Source organism: Meleagris gallopavo, chromosome 4 (assembly GCF_905368555.1).
Source record: "Meleagris gallopavo chromosome 4, MGAL_WU_HG_1.1, whole genome shotgun sequence".
Taxonomy (NCBI): domain Eukaryota; kingdom Metazoa; phylum Chordata; class Aves; order Galliformes; family Phasianidae; genus Meleagris; species Meleagris gallopavo.
This window is the reverse complement of record NC_139407.1, coordinates 11,405,839-11,425,680: the sequence shown is the minus strand read 5'-3', so window position 1 is coordinate 11,425,680 and position 19,842 is coordinate 11,405,839. Positions and strand designations below refer to the sequence as shown.

The following is a 19,842-nucleotide window of genomic DNA, read 5'->3' as shown; positions in this document are numbered from 1 at the left end:
TGACATCATTAGTTCTTGCAGATATTCCACATAGCTTTACCTGCTAAGATTTTTTATTCTCCTCCTGCTTTTGTCCATTGGGGCACGTTTTTATGAATGCGTGGACTGGAACCTATCAGTCTTGAGAAGTTACAGGCCATTGGCAGATTTGAAGTGGTGGTTACGTGCTTAATGTTTTTTCTGTACTAGTTTGTTTGGAGATTCAAATAGCCGATTGAGAGGGCAAAAACATTTGATTCCTGTACTAGAGTTACTTTACCATTGGTGATTTTTTTTTTTTTTCTCTTTTCAGGCAGCTGCTATATTTAATTCTGCTTTCGGAAGCTTTTTGGTAAGTAATGCAGTTTTGATAACTGCTTGAATAATCTTATTTTAACAATGCCGTTGAAGTGTTTGTATTGAGCGTTGATGGTAAGGAAAAAATTGAAGTGTAGGAAAAATTGAAGTAATTCGATATAGTTCACCGTGTTATTAAATACAGATAGTACAATTTCTTTTCATTTTGTTACGCTCTTGAGAAAAGTAGTGAATAAATTGTCTCTAATCGTGGTAAATTAATAATGTGTAAGCGCACCTTAATTTTCTGCTTAATGCGTTAACGGTATCTATTAATATGCAGATGTTTCAAACGTGGGCGTCAATATATTGATTTTTCTAATAAGGCCCATCAAATACTCATTATTTTCTATCGAGAGGCCGTGGATTTTGAAAAGAAAACGTGACCCAGCTGATCAGAAAGTAGATGCTAATTTACTCGGTGACATGTCATTTGTTTAGCATATTTCACTGTCAGTGAAGCCACTCCGTGTCTCTGAGGAGCACGCTAAAATAGCTAGATATGGGAAAGCAATCAGTCAGTCCCGCTGGAAATACAATTGGTTCTGTACGAAGCTAAAGCGGGATTTGTGGGCGCGGTGGTCTGCCGAGGTTCAGGCAGCCCTGTAAAGAGCACTACGTAGGCATATTTATGAAGAAAACAGGAATAGATTTCTTTTATTGATACGTTGTTTAGCAGACATTAATGAATGGTAAATAGAAATGATGTTATGCGTAGACAAGCTGCTATAGCTGCTTGATTTGGGCAGCTTGTACTCGAGTTGGTTCCTTTTTGCTAACGCTTGAGCGTGTTTAAAGTGAGCGTTTGCATTTCCAATATTCTGTTCCCAGAAAGAGGATTCGGTTCAAATTAGAAAATGAAAACTAAAGCTTTGGGAACAAAATAACTCGCTTAAGGCATATTTTTATTGCGGAAGGCCGGAGTTAAGGAGTTCAGATGTGTAGAGAAATATTGCCGACAGAAGGAAGCTGTGCTCCAAGCTGCTGTTTTCTTGCTGGGGGGTGGTGGGTGGGGGGTAGGTTGGCGGTTCCCAAATAATTGTTTTTCCTATCGCGTCTTCCTCTAATGAGAAGTAAGTAGTTTCTGCCTCAGATTGCGGAGTCCTGGTGTTTCAAGTCTTTGTGTGCACCTGGCATCTTCTCTAGCGGCTTGGCACAAGCTCCAGTTTCTTCACTCTCCCTGGGCTTCAGTTCAGGAGGTTTCCTAGAATACCCGAAGGCATTGGTTCAGCTGTCATTAGGAGAATGGCTTTTGACTTCAAATAAGAGTTTAAGCCTCAGAGCATCTGACTGTGATGCTGGATCTTAGTGCGGCAACATATACGTGTTTTAATTACTAGAAATTCAGTTTGCCGCTCTTTGAAGAGATGCGCCTTAAAGAAGCGTGGCTAGTTCGTGCGTTCGTGTGATACCCTGCTTTTGAGGCTTAGTCCTGTGAAATGATCTCTGGCAAGCTCTTGTTACCTCTATATAATACACGTATTTCACATTTTACTCACTTCGGTTGTTGTGTGTACGTGTGGAAAACTTCATTTCAAATATTCCCTGGAAAGGTTTTTGCAAAAACGTTAAAGACTAGCAAAAATCAAGCCTCAGTACTGGCTAGCTTTGTTTTTTGATCACTCGTCTTTAAAACAACGTTAAGTAACGTTAAAGGAAGTGGCCGCTATTAAGTCACGAATGCGTACGTCTAGATAGTTACTGTAGTATCCTGATTTGAAATAATAATTGTGTAAGGGCATATATGTGTATATATAAAGGACAGAAAACAAATCACTTAACGGTTTGGTCTGAGCGACTTTTCCCATTCTGATATCGATAGGATGAAATTTGTGACTGAAAATGAAGTAGTGCTAGTTGGACTGTTACAAGAAGCCGGAGTTGCTCACTGATCTCACAGTGCTGTAGTCTACTTGGCCTTCAATTGAGAGGCTCCTGAATGTCAGGAGGTGTAATTACTTTTTTGGTAAGCATAAACCACCTGAGATGCGTTGAATGTGGAACTGTTTGTCTGAAGTGAAAACTCCCGTGTCAATTATGTAAGTGGTGTGTTTCTGAGAAGACGGTGGAAGTCCGTGGCAGTATTTTTTGGAACTCCCCCGGTTGATATCAGTGCCTATCTGATGGGCTTGGCTATAAAGGATCTCTACTTCTCATACATCTTCGCTTCGTAGCGCATGTAAATTGCATTTGCTTTTTTCATATCGCGTGCATAGATGGCTGCCTTTAAATACTTTTGTGACCGTAACCACAGGTCCTGCAGATGGTTTTGAGTGCCCGACTGCTAGCAAGATGCCTTTTTTTTTTTTTTTTTCCTGTCCCTTGTTACTGTTGCTGTCTGTAGCAACTTGGCAGACGACTTGCGTGTAGCTCTGAGAAAGTCGGGAGGATGGTGTGTTTTTACCGGTCCTTAGACTGTGCCCTGTGGGGCCAGAGCCAGGGTGCGATGGTGTAAAGCAAGCAAATTTAAAAGGGCTGGAAGATGGGCTGTGCTTTCTTTTGAGCAAGTAAATGATCCTTGAGAAGCGAGATTAAAATAAACGGTGAATCGCAATGTCTCCAGGAAAATCTCAGCTTAATGTGGTACCGAGGTGAGCTAACGAGGCTGTAGAAGAACGTGTTTGGCACTTCGGCATCTTGCGTATCACGACATGTCTTGATGGGCAGAAATTGTCGCAGATTAAGTGGCTGGAGGTGTTATCGCTGGTAAGAAGGTTTGAAATTAAGTACCAAGCTACGGCACAGTAATTCCCGTTGAACTCCAGTGAAACCTCCTTTCCTGTAAATATGCAGTCAAAAAATGCATGGGATGATATTGCACATATTTACATTTTGTTTAATAATGTCCCAGATCTAATTAAAACACAGTGTTTTAAAGAACTAATTGTTAAAGAGAAGTGTTTTTATGTCGCTGGGTTGGTAATAACTAATGATAGATGAATTCAATTTACATAAATTTCAGCCAAGAGAATATTTAAAATCATACCACAGAGGATTGCTTGGAGTTGGGTAGTTAATATCATTATCTCCTCCCTTCGCTTAAGCAGCTTGGTTTACAATAATTGTGGAACTTAATAAGTGATTTCAGTTTTTCCTCTTAATGAGATTTTAATAAAATCGGATAGCAGTTGACTAACACTGGGTGATTGGTTGGTTATCAGTAAGGTTGCTACTGTAGATGTAGAGCGTGCAAACGCGTGGCAGGATCTGCACTGAGGAGAAGCTGCTTCCGCTTGCGAGAGAGAGTACTTTAGTCCCCGGAGCGTGAAGAAATTGACTGAAACGTTAAGTAGGGGTCTGCCAAGAATCTTAACGTCGTACGCGTTGCCGTGCTTAACTGTAACACGATGGAAAGCGTAGCAACGATAGCAGAGCCGTAAGATCCCAGGCTGTAGTGAGTGAGTATTTGCTCAAACTCACCGGCAGTGGGCACAGAAATAAGAGAAAGAAGCTGCTTTCCTTTGGAAGGCCTCAGGTATGCACAAATCTCCAAAGAGAGACCGTCGCCTTCACTGCCAACCCTTAAATGAGGTCTGGTAAGGGGTGGATCCTGGCTCCTCCCCTTCTGGTCACTCAGGTACATTGCATGCACCTGAGCTACCCCGGGTAGTCCCTGCCTTCCCAGTGGCAGGATATCTGCTGCGTTCGTTTCCAGTCACAGTATAATGCCGTACGGGTGGAAGAAGAAGGCGGAAAACCTTGAGGATGTTCTCACAACGGCCGTCAGGTTCACCTTAATTAGAGAATTGTAACCAAAATCTAAAGGTCTGTAGTGGTAAGAAGTCAAGTGGAGAAGAGAGAATTCAGAGAGCTGTGATCTGGTAACTGTTGCACTCCTGAAAGAAAAAAGCAAAGGGACCTGAGAATGAAAGTGCTGGTTGAGGCGTCTTATAATGCTGTAGTAGATTAGCTTTGCATTCCGTGTTGAAACCTACCTAATGATATGAGGTCAGTGTCCAGCATACGTAAGGCTTCCCGAAGGAAGGAACCCTTTCAAGGTATGCACCGTTTCAGTAGTTTTCTTTGTCCAAATTAGCTGTGTGTGTGGATACAGCTTTGTTGTTTTGTGTGATGCCTTCCTAAGGTGACGGGAGTGGTTCGTACTGTTCAAAAAGATTAATGTTTCACTTTTTGGAGCGGTCGCTTGGCTAATCGAAACAAGGCTACTGTTTTTATTCACTTTGTCTTTCAAACGATAGCTAAATCAAAAAGGGAGTGTGGAAGTTAGCTTCTCACACGTACACAAAGCCCAGTCGGTTAATGAAAATGTATGGAATTCTTATCTACTCTGTTTTAGCAGGCATAATGATTTACACAGCCTGACAGCACTAGTGCAGCAAGTAAATGCATTAGTCATAGTGTCCATTTTTCTTGCAAATTTGTGACACAGATTTAATTATGGGAATGACCAGCAACTTACAAATCTAATTTTGGTAGGCTGAGCCAACTTTTTTCATTTTAATAACAATGGATTTTTTAGCAATGATTTCATTACTATTTAAAGAAATCCACTCGTATGGAAATAACCGATTGGCTGAATTTATTTGCTTTATTTTACCTTCACGGGTGTTGAATGTTTTGGTTTGGTTTTGTTGTTGCTTCGTTGTTGCTGTTTTATCTTTGTTATTTCTGGGATGAATAACCTTCTCTCTCTGAATCATTTCTATCCAAGTATAAGTATTTTCTTAAACTTAGGCCAACGTATGCCCGTTTGTTCCTTTTTAATTTTGTCTTTGCAACATGAAAAGGGTCAGAACAGTATCCTGAGATTCCCTATTTACTGCATTAGTCATTTATAAGAAAAACTTTCCGAAGAAACCTGTTCACAACACGTGCTGGATTCGGTCACGTTAAATTTCAAAGCGGAGCTGCCTCATGCCTCTGCCCTGCTTGCAGTTGTCTCCTCTTCCTCTCTGAAGCACCGCAGTGATGCTGCTAGGCTGTGCTCTGAATTTGTTTCACGTTGTTTTCACAAACTCTGAGCGAGTTCTACCTGTTAATCAGCCACTTGGGAAGCCACCTCAGCCTTGAAGGATGGGTTTTTACTTGAGCGGAAGGAGGCGGCAGACCCCGGCTGCAATGAATCTTCGTGCCGGGTATTTTGTACCAGACAGGAAGAGCTGGGAATTCAGACTGTCCTGGGAGTCGCTTATGTTGCCTTACTACAGCTTCCCTTATTTTTGGTTGCTGCTCAAATTCCTTACTGTTGTTTGACATCCTTGTTTTGATTTCTGCTAGCTTGATCCAAAATCTAGGTGTAAGTTTGAGCACCATCAGCTATTTCCAGGCCTTCCGAGCAGCATTTTAAGCGTTTCCGCTCGTATTGTGTGTTTGTGCTTTCGGTGTTTAGCACGCTTAGTTTTCTACTTATGCTTGAGGTAGCACGTGCTATTTATGGGACGAGCAATACAGAGTAACAAAGCTTGCTGCGATAAGAGACCTGTGAACCTGCTAGTGTGGGCTGAAGAAAAGAGTCCTTGATGCGCGTACTTAATGCCAGGGCTGGCTGGCCAAGGGAGCCGATCCCTGTGTGCTCTGGCAGAATGGGAGCAGTTGGGAGCAGGCGCAGAGTTGCTTACAAAGAAGCCTGCTTTCCTGTGAGCAGTGCTGGACTCCTTTAAAATGGGAAAGGAATGAGTATAAAGGTAGGATGTTCAGAAGGTGAAGAATAAGCAAATGAGATCCTGCTGCCGAGGGACTGAGAGAAACCATAGAGGGGGAATAACTGGAAATCAGAGTATGAATGTCTAGATGATGTGTGGTCTGTTTGGTCGATCTGAAAAGACCGCTGAAGTCAATTGGGATTTGCACAGCTGGGTGGCACAGACTGTCTGAGAACCAGTTCCCAGCTAGCAGTCTTGCTTTTAGTTGTCTTTAAGTCTTGAAGAGGAGGAGCAGATATCAGTAACCAAGAGGAAAGAGAGTGTCCTTTAGAATACCAATGATTAGTTCCTGTATTTTTTCATCTGCCTAGAGGAAAGCATGTTGAAATCTTATGTAGCGAGAAAAAATGAATCTATTGGCTGTCAACTGTTTATAAATGGTGTGGGCTGTAGCTGGTCTTACTGCTTGCTTAGTTTTCCCATTAGGTTTAGGTACTGAATATTTAATTAGTTTATCTCCCTTGGTCTTACGGGTCTCAAGCAGACGGTTTTTTTTTTTTTTCCCCTCAAAAATTATTTAAAGGTAGCAAGAACGAGACCATTAAATGTATCTCTCAGTATTGTTTGTAGCCTGAGGTCATTAACCACTGTCACTTGGAAGATAAAAATATTTGTGCAATCTTCTTTTTCTGCTTCCTCGCAATACCTAACAGCGGACGGGATATTTTTCTTGCGCCTACTTTTTTGATGATCGTCACCGTGTACTGCTCTTGCTTGGCGTGGTAATTTGTGGCCTTTTTTGAGACAGCGCAGAGGTTTCCCTGCCACTTCCCCACCGTCTTTGCCAGTTGTGTAGCTAAATAGGCTTACAGGGAAAGGCACGTTCTGAGAATATATGTGTAGTAGCATTCCGTGAGTTAGTAAAGAAGCAGTAAAAGTGGAAGTTGCTGGAGAAACTTCAGAGGCAGGCCTCTGTGTGTTTGTTGCAAATCAGAAAGATAGCGTGAGAGTTGGAGCTGCTTTATTCTTCCAGTCCAATTGTCACTTAAGAATTGCAAAGTAGAGAGTGTGAGGTTTCAGGAGCTCAAACGGGGCACTCAAAGTACCTTAAATCTCGTGATCTGGCGTATTTCTTCTGATCACAGAGCACATGGAAACTGGAGATGAAAGTGCCCTCAGACTGACTATGGTGCACTCCTCTGTCTTGCTAATGGAAACTGAATACTGAAAACATAAAAAGCTTCGTTCCATTTTAAATGAATGCTAATGAGTAACAGCCATGAGAATATGCATCTTTGGTAACTATCATGTGGGGAACATCTGGAGGAGGAAGTGTGTGTGTTTAATATTGTTATATAATCAGCCAATTTGTTGGATTAGTATGTAAATCGCATCTGTGCCTGTGCACAATTTTAGTGTAAGATCAGTTTGTTGTCTAACGTCGCTTTTGTCATGATTTGGGGAATCAATCATTGCCATCTTCAGGGTAAAATAAAAGCAAAAAACTAGTGTTTTCATAAAAGAATTCTTGTTTTTTTTTTTTTTTTTTTTTTTTTCTTCTGGTTCTGCTCACTTTTCCTTAATGGCCGGGACTCAAAAAAGCTGTTACACTGCGATGGAACTTCTGTGTGGATCATCATGCTGAAAATGTCCTGATACTTCCTGCGATATTTTCTTGTCTTCCCTTTTGGTAGGGTTTCTTGTCTTTTTCCTCCAAGACAAGGAAAATAAAACTATCAGGAAGAAATATCAGCAGTTCTGTGACGAATTATGATGCAGGTGTTGAGCTTTTAGTCCAGTCGGTGTCACGGGGCAGACTTGAGTTCGTGTCGTGGGGCATTGTCATTCGTACCGCGTATTCAAAGCTAGTTTACAAAATAAGATTGTGTTGATGTATTGCCTTATGAGGTTTCCAACAAGTGTTTGCTGGTCTGTTTGCATGCTTTGTTTAATAAGGTGAAAATTTACACTGGACGATTTTGAATGGTTTATTTGTAAAACAGGATGTAATATCCTTGCAAAGGTTGGTTACATTTTTGATAGCCGGGTGTTTGACTTTATTGGCTCTTTGCTTTAGGTTGGTGCACAAGGGAGAAACAAAGAAGTTGCATTAAGGACAATTAGTTTCTTATTTTTGCCCTTTCTATAGCGTCTTTCTGTACTAGAAGATGCAAAAGCTCTGTTCCTCTAGGACTGTGCTTGTTTGCAAGCATGTAGTCATTGGGCCTGACGTAAGGCTAAGCGTTCCCCGCAGAAAGATCTGGAAAGACACAAAGCATGCTATTTTCGCCTCGCTTTTGAAGGAGTCATCGAAAGGAAATGAAAATCTCTTTAGAATCTGCAGTTAATGTTTTCCCCTAAAGTTTTAGCTTTTGGCTGAAAAAGAGTTAAGAACCTTCCTCTGTTCTGCAGCTGTTCATCTCTTGCACGAGTGAAGAGTGAGTTGGGGTTGCAGGGACATGGAGAGAAAACACTCCTTAATTTAGGGCAGAAGTTTTAAATAATTAAAATTTTAATTTTAATTAAAAAAATAAAAAAAATTCATATTTAAATGCTTGTCTTTTGCTAATCCATCGGCACTCTGAACCGATGATGCCACGTGGAGGAAGTGTTTCTTGCATTTGTTTCTGTTCTAAAATACAGTCTGACATTTTGTAGAGTCGCCTACGTGGGTGCGCTGATCAGTACTGGAGCATGGAGCTCTTTCTCCTCCTGGATTCTCCAAATATGCTTACAGCAGCTAGCTAGAGTTGAATCCTGGAAAGCAGTATGCATGTTTCATGACATCCACTTACCAAGAGCCATGCTAGCGCTGTATCATTGTACGTGTACCTGCTCTTACCTTAAGTTGAGCCTTTGGGGAAGGGAAAAAATTCCCTAAAGCATTTATTTATTAAACCTACTGATTTTGACCTAGAACAAGTTAGAGCTCTGCCAGGATTTTGATTTTCTTTCTCCTATGGTGGTTCTTTTTTTGACCAAACAGTGTCTGTTCAAAGCTCAGCAGTTCATAGGTTGGCAGTCCTCAGTCTCTAGGAGTACAAATAAGAGGGACACCATTGCTGCTGTGAGCCAGCCTCTGGCTGGCTGGAAACTGTTCTCCTTGCCACCAAGGTACAAATAGTGTCTCACTGGAAGTGCTGGCGGTCAGGTCGATAGCTTTCACGAAGCCTTTAAGCAAGGAAGGCATGATTATCATAAAACTGGAGCTTTTCTTGGAAATATGTGCTTGCTTATTTTCTATTGCCAACCTTTTTGAAATCAGTTTGGGGAAACTGCTCTGACCCTTCAGTATGAGACAGAAGTAGTTCATGATTTTTTTTCTATTTTTATTTTTTGTAGGGCTGTGCTTGTGCTGCTGGGAAGCTCCTTGAGCTGTTATTTCTCCTAAAGCTCTTTCAAACTATCGGGACAACTTAAAGCTTCTCTTCTCGATGGTATATATTTGGGAATGCCAGTTATTGTGAAGAAAGGGAGAAAAATATTTTAATTCAAGTTCTGTCATTATCTGTCATCGTTGACTATTAATCTGTTGGTAGAACAGATTTTTCATTTGGAGTTTTTAACTAAAAGTACATGCTGTCCTGCAGATTCATTCTCCACCCCTCTCAGGCTCGCTCGTAAAGTGTATCACCTCTCTGGGATGAGGCGTAAGCAGATCTGCCCGCTTTCTATGTTCTAGCATCCTCACGCCTCTTCTTTGATTCCAGTTCTCTGTCCTACCCACCCTCTGGTTGCTTCCTGTAATCACAGACTCATAGAATGGCCCGGGTTGAAAAAGACCGCAATGGTCGCCTCGTTTCAACCCCCCTGCCATGTGCAGGGTCACCAACCAGCAGTCCAGGCTGCCCAGAGTCGCATCCAGCCTGGCCTCGAATGCCTCCAGGGATGGGGCATCTGCAGCCTCCTTGGGCAACTTGTTCCAGTGTGTCACCACCCTCTAAGTGATGAGAAGTTCAAAAAAAACCAAAAACAAAACAAAAAACCAAGGAACGACCGTGAAGTTCCTTTTCGAAAAAGCTTTTTGGAAGGTACTTTTCTTAGTCAATTTCAGCATGAGGCCCTGTGGCAAAATGGTGATGTGGCGATCTTCCCGGAGACTAGAAAATAATATGAATTTATCTCTGAAACTTCTCTCCAAAATAGGATTGTACTGGAAAAAAGAAACGACCAAGAAACAATGGTATGGAAGTTCTGACCGACTTAAGCATTTGAAAATTTCCTTTTTTTTTTCCCACTTTCAATGTTAATTTTCCATGTCTGTGAAGGTGGGATTTCGTATTTGTAAACCATGTTCCATACTATCTTGTATTTCTCAATTAGTCATGAAGCCCAGTAATGAATGCTTTCATTAGATACCTTTTTTTCTACTAGTACTGAATCTGACTGAGATTACGTGTCTCTGCTTGACTAGGAACTGCTTTTTGTGCCCAACGTAAACTCACTGGATGCGTTCTGCCTGTGGTTTCACCCTCTCTGCATCCTCTATTCATTTCTTTGTACCGTGATGTGCATCAAGGTGCTGGCCTTGATGCCCACCTGAGTGGAAAATTCACTGCAACTTCTTCCTCCTGGTGCCTCTGAGGCGTGAGCTAATGCCTTGAAGATGCATGCCTTGTCGTGCCTCTGTGCTTCATTGTGGTGTGCTTAATATCCTGCGTTTTTACTACTGCACGGAGGGCGAATGTTAGCTATTCAAAGGAGACGTATATTACATAGGATTAGATAACATAAATAATGTGAAAACCGTTTTGAAAAAACCTCTTCCTTTTAATAAAATGGAACGTCAAATATATGAGCGCGTCTTTCGAGAGATGATCAAAAACGTGAAAAGTTTTGTATCCTTTTTAAAGTCATATAATTACCCACCATCATATAATTTTTTGTTAGATGGACAGTACAAAGATGAAAGAAGATTTTATAGATAACATAGCACTTCACGGCTGACTGAAGCAGGTGTTAGAAATGCAGATGAAGTGTACTGACTAAAGGCTATATAAATTTGAAGTGAAAATGCCACTGGTCTGCTTGCAGTGCCCTGCACATGTGAAGTTGCGGGTAGTTAAATTATTAATCTTATTGTGTGAAACGGTGCAGCACTTAGGGAGAAGGTCCTTGTGTGTTTCAGATGTGCTTCCTTTTATTCTTTCTTCTTTTAACAGTATGTGATGAGCAGCTAAGAGAATTTGCTTCGTTGTCTAAGTTTCCCTGTAGGAAGGGAGTATATAATGCAGCTGGACATGTTTGTAATGTTAGCTTATTTGCCAATTCGGTGTTTTACAGGAACCTGCAACACATCCGCACCACCGTGGATAAAGACTGTTTCTGTGAGCGAAGGAGGCAGTGTTAGTGGTGTACAAATCCACAGCAAGGGGAAATTGAATTACACGTGATCCTTAAGTGCACTTCTGTGAGAGCGGCGCAAGGTGTTAATGCACGAGTCGTTCTTTATGGGACTTCACAGGCTTTGTGTGGACAGCGTGGCCCTGTTGGTGCCCTAGTAGTGTGAAGCTGCTCACTGTTTGGATGGGGGGGCTCTGGGAAGGGGATGAGCGTGTTTTCTTCTAGGAACTCAGTGACCTGCTAATAAACCGTACTAGCCTGTGAATTTAATTGTATCGTGTTTTTATCAGGTGCCTGGAGCTAGTAATCCATCTGTGGGAGGCCCAATTCTCGGGAATTGAAAGTGGATTGAGAGAGTATCTCCTGAAGAAAGAGGAATGGTGCTGAGGTCCTTGCACATCACCTCACAGGGGACGGTCTATTTTCTGCTCACTCCTGACTGTCAGGGGATTTGTTGTTGCTGTGTAGTTACTAGACCTGCTAGTTCTACAATTAAGTTGCCTCTAAAGAATTGAGGTGTTTTATTTTTAAATAGGCAGCATTTATTTTTTTTTTTTTGTCCACCAGCTCACAGAGTGTGGCAATTGGGCTGGCAGCAGTTCTACTCGGGCTAGAGGAGCTGCTCTGTGTCTGTAAATATCCTGTCTGTAGCTGAGAACTTGGTTCTGATGGGTGGAACTGATGTCCGAGTGTCTCTCCAGTGCCTCGTTTTGGATTGATAGCATCCAGTGGATTTGAAATTTGAAAATGCTATAAATGGTTATAAATGTTTTGCATTTATCGTCTTTCTTTTCCCCATGGGAACAAGGAATAAATCCAGGAGGTTCAGTCACTTTTACTATTTTTCACGCACCTATGCCCGCAGGCACCTAGATTTTGTTTCTCTCCTGTTTCTGTTAACTGGTGCTCCGAGACATGAATTTCTGTTCCATCGGTAATACTTGCATCTTTGCATGAATTACAGAATTGAGCTCCCTGAAGTGGGTGTGAAATTATACGGAGTCCTCAGAAGGATTGCTTTGCTAATCCACGTAATGCTCTGTAATGAATCACCTCGCCAAGTAATGATGCAAAGTTTCCTTTAGCCTTGCTTCATATGGAGCATTTCATTAAATCTGGTTGCTCTCTTTGAGAAACAGCTTCTATCAATCGTTCGTTCCTATTTTGCAGGCCAATTAAAGCAGAGCAAAAGTACACAGCCAATTTGTTGGGTCCCCAACAAAGGAATTTGATGTGAAATCATGTAAAATGTATTTTTTGCTATTCATTTTCATATTTTTGGTAGGTAGCTAAAGGGCAATCTAAGAGAAACACTACAACGTAAGCTGCTTGCAAAATAATAAAATGTAATTGTAGCTTAATATACAGTCGAGCTTTAGCATTTGATTTGCTCAGTTGGTCAAAGCGCAAGGATGGTTTTACTGCTGCTTTTGTTGTTGTTGTTGTTGTTGTTTTGCTCCTCTTCTGGTTACAGTGTGGGCTTCCCAGCCTGCGTGCCCTGGGCCCTAGCTGTTCTGTATTCCAGTTCCAAAATCTGATCCGTTGGTTTATATATTCAAGTCAGGGAATAAAAGTAGAAAGTCATCACTGCTTTCTCCATTTGCTTACCCTGAAGCAAAGAGTTAATGGCACGTTGATGCTTCCCTCATTCATGAGGGTCTGTCAAAATGGGATATGTCACTGCAAAGACGTTTGGAAAAATAAATTATCAAAGTCCTACTTGCGTCAAGCTGGGCCATAATTACTGCATCATAAATGCTTACGAAGTATTATGTTGGCTTTTTTCTTTTCCATCTGATGTCTTTTAACTGTTGGAATTAAAATTATTACGCTAACGCAGACAGCAGCAAGGTTTCAGTGCCAGCTGAACTTGTTTGGGAGGACTTCAAGGCAGTGTTTTCAACCGATTGTTAGAAAATTTGTTGTCTGTAATATATGGAAAATGGGGTACTTAGTTCAATTTCTGCTGGAATTATTTTGACTGACCTTAGAGATCCTCTACAGACTCTTCCAAATAATTACTGTGCTTTCTTTTAGAGGCCGAAGAGGCCATCGTGACTATGGGGCTGGGAACACTTGCAGTCTCAGCATCGCGATTCACAAAAGCTGCTCAAGTCCTCTAAGTCAGTGTGATACAGATTAAGATGGGTGGGGGTCACCTTGTATCAGCAGCCCCTTTCCAGGAAGAGGGCGCACGCCCTGCAGCAGTCCTGCTCCTTCCCTTTGCCCGGTTGCCACACGGCCTCTGCCTGTCCGTTGTTCTTGCTCCTGCAGTTTCTCCTTGCCAGACGTACACAAGCCTCTTTAAAGTCACCATTTGAGAGCCTGCACTAACATAATGAGATGAGAGCGTGGCTCTTCAGGCTGCTGACGTCAACTAGCTGCTACGGTGATAAACTTTTGAGTTATATTTTTTTGTACAGATTCTTTTAAATATCCCAATAGAAAACTCATTGCTTTACGGAATTATACGATCAGGTTCTTGAACTGAACTCACAGGGATTTCTGTTTATAGATCGTCATGCAATAGTCTTGGAAAGCCTTGGGATACTGTTCTCCAGGTCAGTGGGGTTATTTCAAGTCACGGTGGGAAGCTAATCAGCAGGACTGAGATGATTGCCTTGTGCTGTTAAGATGGTTTCTTATGGCTTATAAATTCATTGGCTGTAATGTTTGTTTAAACGGAAATTTGGTGGATTAAATATGTTGAGGTACTTCCAGGATTTATATGTACCGCGTTGGCTTCTCTAGTGCTCAAGCTTTGTGAGAGAATGTCGGTCCTCTGCCGTGCAGGTGCTGCGGTATGCACCGAGTTATGCGTTTCTGGCGTGGCAAAGGTGCAGTGAGGGTGTTTGAAGCGTGTGGACAGAATTGGTTCTGGAGTTTTATAGATTATCTATTCTGAAAAAATCATTGTAAGCATTAGGGATTGCTTGTAAAAGGAGGATTTTCCTTACCTAATAGTTTTAAGCTCTGAGCGTACGTCCATCGCAGAACAGAAATCTGAAAAATACGCTGAATTAGAACACAAATGCATTTGTTCCAGCGTGGATGTGTCCTTACCTGGAGTTGCCAGCTGTGGCACGCAAGCCTGAGTTCAGAGCGTTCTACAAAAGCAGTGCAGGTATCTGCAAAGGGTCTGTACTTCCTGCGCTTTCTATTGACATGTGCAGAAGGGGGTTTTTGCGCAGAGGTCTCATGGCTGTGCACATAAATGACATTACATACCTAGCCATTAGATTTGTGTTGTAAAGGATAAATGTTTGAGTCAAACATGGAGCTTGATTTACGTTGTAGCTTAGGCTGTAACTTCAAAGGGTATCTGTGCTTGCAGTAGCATCTTACGGAGACGGTGCTAGTGTCAGGTGGCTGGATTGCTGACTTCCCGTCCCGTTTTATAATGTGTTGAACATCACTGTATGTGCTTGAGTGATAGAGATGGAGTGAGAAGAAACCTTCTCAGTATAATAATTTTTCAGACAATAATCTCTTCAGAAGCTGGGATTTTTTTTCTTAGAAATACTCGGAGGTTTTATTGTGTATATTACAGGGAAAAAAAACACTTCTGAAGCGCTTAAGAAGGAACCGTTCTTTTCCTCTGCATCATGATAAATGTAGCAATTGTGTGTGTATACAAGAATAGATCATATTGAACATCCCCTGAGCTCCGTTTGCAGACAAGTCCTATCTCCACCATGACAAAATTCCCATAAGAGTTTAAATTATTAATGCCCTGGAATCTGCGGGGTTCAGCAGATATGTTCAGTGTTATTGATGGCAAACTTTATCCCTTTATTTCTCAGACGCGTAATGAAATAGGGAGTCCCTCAAATAACTGCATTTCATGTTTAGGCTAATTCTGTAGAGGGCAGCGGGCTTTGCCTTAATGTGTGTAAATACAGTTTTTCTCTTAGAGCAGATTATGTAGTAGATGGGAGTGAGACGGATTTGGCACTCATTTAGGAATCTTTTTAGCATTCTCTGTGCGCTGCACCCTGTGCGGGCAAGATGCTCTAATTACACTTACTCCATATAACGAGAGCTTTTAATGACAATTACTGATGGTTGTTACGGATGTTACGGGGCCATTTTTTCTGTCTTAAGATGCGTTGGCTGTCACGAGAGAAGACTCTTATTTTCACTTCATGCAGTATCTCTCCTTCCTCCTCCTCGCATTCGCAACCAGGAGGCTGACTGGTGAAACTGCTAACGAGTAGCCACAGAGAATTATCCTTCGGTTAATGTGACATCGCTTTTTTACTTTTTAAAATTTCTGAGTTCAAACCTGCGCATGCACACGTTATTTTTCTTAGCGATGTAACGAGTAACGTTATACAAGTGTTATTCATTTCACATGGCAGGTTAAAACTCAAATTTATACTGATTGCGTCGCTGCCACATGAAGCAAAAGCATTTACAAAAGCTTCGTTTTCTGTCTTAATATATTGGTATAAAGGATAATTTAATACAAGGTTCCAGTTTTTAAATAGAAGTAGGTATAATCTTTCTTGTAGTTTTCAATTAGAATAATTATAGCGGAAAGCAGTGAGTACACATCTAGATTGCAGAGATGCTTTACATCCTTTTCGTGTCTCTTTTTTAATACGGCTGTAAGTGTACTTCTCATCGACTGTTATCTGTTAATATAAATCCAGATTTGGACAGCTTCCGGCTTAGAGGTCACTTGAGAAAGTGAGCTATCAATAATTGAAGGATCAGCTTCACACTTGTGAAGAAGAGACAGTTTCAAACATTTTTTTTGTCACTTTCAGCCACAATTTGGGGAGTGCTGCGGAGGGCTGGGCTAAGGGTATCTTTCATTGCTTTGCTTCCTGCTGTTGGCAGCCTTGTATTGATACTGGAGGTGTAGCCTTATAATTAATTCTAGGGAAGCAAAAGAACATGAACATTTTCCCTTTCTCCTTAGCGTGCCACATAGCTGTTTGTTAGCATTCATACCTTCCAGCTTGCCGTGCTGTCTGCTGTTCTAATGCAGCTAGCTGTGGGACATGAGACAACAGTCTGCACCTAGAACCAGTAACAGAAAGCATGAATCTTACTTGTTCTGGCATACTTACATGTTCCGGCACTGGTTCCCAAATATTTGTGTGACTGGCACACAGCGTGCATTCTGTCTCGCTGTACGGGCTGATTGAGCTGTTTCTGTTACTCAAACAGAGCGGTCTGGTTTGTGGTTGCAGATACCAGCCTGACTTGATTGGATTCATTCTCCTGATGCCACAAGCTCGCACACAGGGGATTTCTAAGTTTTACGTCAAGTTATGCTCAATCTCCTTATTCAGCAGAGGAAAATGGCCCACAGGCCTTAGAACCAGGATTCCAGGATTTTGGTTCAGAGATCAGCAGCACACACCACGGTGCTGAGGAAAATGACCAAGAAGAGCAGTAGTGGCACGTGAAAGATCAAGTACTGGGGGCACAGCATCTGAACAGCTGTCTGAGGAAAATGGTGACTCGGTTTCTGTGTTTCAATACAGCTCTACTATTAGTAGAAACTTCACACAGAGACACTATCTTCATCATGAAAAGCATCAGGTCTGAGCTGCTGAGTTTCTGAGCAGACTTTCATCTCCACAGGTAGGCTTAGCCTCCATTTGAGAAGCAGAAATACAGCCTGAGAGAACACTGTTAGAGGGGTTTTATCCTAGTCTTTGCCAACCTGTTGTTTCTGTTGGTTAGTTTTAGTCTACCTTACGCAAGCTCTCTCATCTAGCGATGAGTAGAGGCTTTAATTTTCTTCTTACCACTAGCAGGAACTACTTGCCAGAAAAGGAAAGAATGATGGACTTGAGAAAACAAGTTTCTTATTCACAAGTGGACATATTTTTTTGCTTAAAAAAAAAATATATATATATATATATATATATATATATTGCTTAAAGAAGCTATTTCAAAGCTGGCTGTTTCCAAAGTTTGTCCTGGTGCTGCTGATTGGGTGGTGGCTTCAGGTCCCAGCCCGTGTCTTACTTTCTGTCCTTCTCTCCACAGCCATTCCAGGTCCATGCCAAAATTAGTAGAAAATACACTGTGGCACTGGAGAGGAGCTCTTCTCTACTGGTGTGACCCGTTCTTGGGTTTCACTGAGGGTTCTAGTTTTGTTGGCCAGCATAGTTGTGGTGGCACTGTGGTTTAAGAGCTGGAATTCTCTTGATGTGCATCCTTAATGCACAGGCCAAAAAAAAGTTCCTCACAAGGGCTACAGAAACCAATGCAAGTCATTGCATACACTTCACTGTGTTCAGTTTTGAGCACTTCAGTACGGAAAGGACACTGAAGTCCTGGAGCAGGACCAAAGAAGGGCAGCAAGGCTTGTAAAGGGCTCGGAGAATATGGCCTATGAGGGGAGACTGAAGGAACTGGGGCTGTTTAGTCTAGGGAAAAGGGGGCTGAGGGGAGACCTTATTGCTTTCTTCAAATACCTGAAAGGTGCTTGCAGTGAGAGTGAGGTTGGTCTGTTCCCTCATCCTATCACCTATCACCAGTGAGGAAATGGCCTTAAGTTGCGCCGGGGGAGGTTTAGGTTGAATATCAGGAAACGCTTCTTTACAGAAAGGGTTGTTAAGCGCTGGAATAGGCTCCCCAGGGCAGTGGTTGAATCACCATCCCTGGATGTGTTTAAAAACTGTTTTGATGTGGTGCTCAGGGACCTGACTTAGTGGAGGGTTGTTAGTTAGGGTAGCATGGTCAGGTTGTGGTTGGACTTGATGATCTTTAAGGTCTTTTCCAACCTGAGCAAATCTATGATTCTCTACAGGAATGTCTTTGGAAGAAATTGTATTCTGGAGATCTATGTTCTTGAATTATTCTGAGTTAACAGGTATGTTTTCTTTTTAATGAGAATTTAAAATGTGTCTGAAAAGGCAGAGTAAAGTGTGAAAAGCAGGCAGGAGCTTAGAGAGAAGCATCTCCAAATGAGTCACAAATGGAGTAAGTAAACTGAAGTGCTGGAAATGGCATCTTGGGTATCTGGTATCCTCCCTAGTGAACTGTCGTGTCTTTTGCTGTAACCGTGGAGTCTTAAAGATTTGCTTCGGTCTAACAAAGATGTGATGGCCTTTTTAGGAAACAAGTTGGTGATCAGGTTGGAAGCGATATCATTTTTCCCAAACTTATCAGTGTAATTATAGACCATTAGGTCAGGGACTGTTTTGGTGGTGTTTTTTTTTTCCGTATTAGCTGCCACAGTGAGATCTTTCTGTGGGGTCCTGCGAAGGACTTGAAGTCTTGTCGTTTTTGTTTTTGTTTTTGTTTTCAAAAAGCCCTAAACAACGATGCAATTGAAATGGCTGGCTGAGGGGCATTTTATGGGATGCTATGGGCAGAGTTTCTGCAGTAACTCAGAACGGTCACTGCCATGAATTAGGGATCATTAGCAATTCATTAGTTTAAACGGGTTGCGAACTACAAAAGCTATCAGAACAACTGAAAATGGCCTTTAAAAGAAGGCCTTTAAAAAGAAATACTGCGCTAATCTTGTTGGGGGAAAAAAAGCATAGGGGCTGGAAAATGGATTCCGGAGAGATTTAAAATGGGCACGAGGGAGATTTCTGTACTTCAGTGATGACATCGCAGCTGTTCACAGTTCATTGCCAATACCTGGCAACTTTGAAGTGTGCTAAACTTCTTGCTTGCTCGGTATATCAAAGCAGCACAGCAAGCAAGGATGCTTCAGATGCTGCAGACATGTGAGGTCATAATACTTGCTTCAAATAAGGGATAGCTTTTTCGAAATGTGTTTGTGCATTCATTTCAAGTTACCATGTTTTGCTCTGCAGGTGCTCCCAATGCCAAATGCTCCTATCTAGCAATATGTCAGAGGTTTTTTTTTTTTTTTTTTGACAGCCAACCCTTAGCACTTTCAAAAGAGAACTATGATCGAGTAAAATGGGATATATATATATTTAATAAGACATAAATACAAATATTATGTACAATATTTGTCTATAAATACAAATTTTAATCTGAGGTGCAATTCCTCATTGACTTCTCTAGTGACAAAGTTAGTTCAGGAGGTGATAATAGATTGGTTTCTTGGGCTGTGTTTTAAGCCAGCACAATGAAATGAACAAAACTCTGTTTTTTTGCCTTCCCCCCTGCTCGGTATGTGTCTGTAATCCATTTTGAAAGTGGCCTGAATAAGAGGAGCTAGTTAACTGTGGGCAAAGGAAAGGAGGCTCAGGATAACAATTGATTAGTCAGCTTTGCTAGAGGAAACTGAAGTGAAGCAACTCCTTGTGTAAACTTAAGAGGTAGAATTTCTGCCCTGTTAAAAAAAAATAAAATAAAATAAAAAAAAAAATCAGTGGAAAAATGTGTTCTGGTATAGACGTGCAGGGTTTCTTTAATTTAATGTTTTGCTAAGAGACAGGAAGGTTAGATATTTTTGTTTTTGTAGTGAATTTCAAGTTTATTTTGTCAAGTGTTGCAGAGCTCCTAACTACAACCAGGAAGGAACTCAACTTGATATTTACCGTATGCTCATGTAAATACTTTGAAACAGCCTTTCTGGCAATGTCCTTATTATCCTGCGTTCCCTCCC

General features: G+C 41.6%; 1 protein-coding gene across 11 annotated transcripts in view; it reads left to right on the top strand.

Moving 5' to 3' along the window:
* SLC10A7 (solute carrier family 10 member 7) overlaps positions 1-19,842 on the top strand; it is a 255,974-nt gene that overhangs the window by 51,159 nt on the left and 184,973 nt on the right. For 8 of the 11 annotated variants that reach the window (XR_014882834.1, XM_085222162.1, XM_085222164.1 and 5 more), the window contains one exon: positions 293-331. The exons of the other annotated variants lie outside the window; for them this stretch is intronic. Coding sequence is in view for 7 of the 8 variants with exons in the window: in XM_085222162.1 (XP_085078288.1) it covers positions 293-331 (39 nt within the window). In the remaining variant the exon portion in view is untranslated. The remainder of the gene's footprint in view (positions 1-292; positions 332-19,842) is intronic. 11 annotated transcript variants of the gene reach the window in all.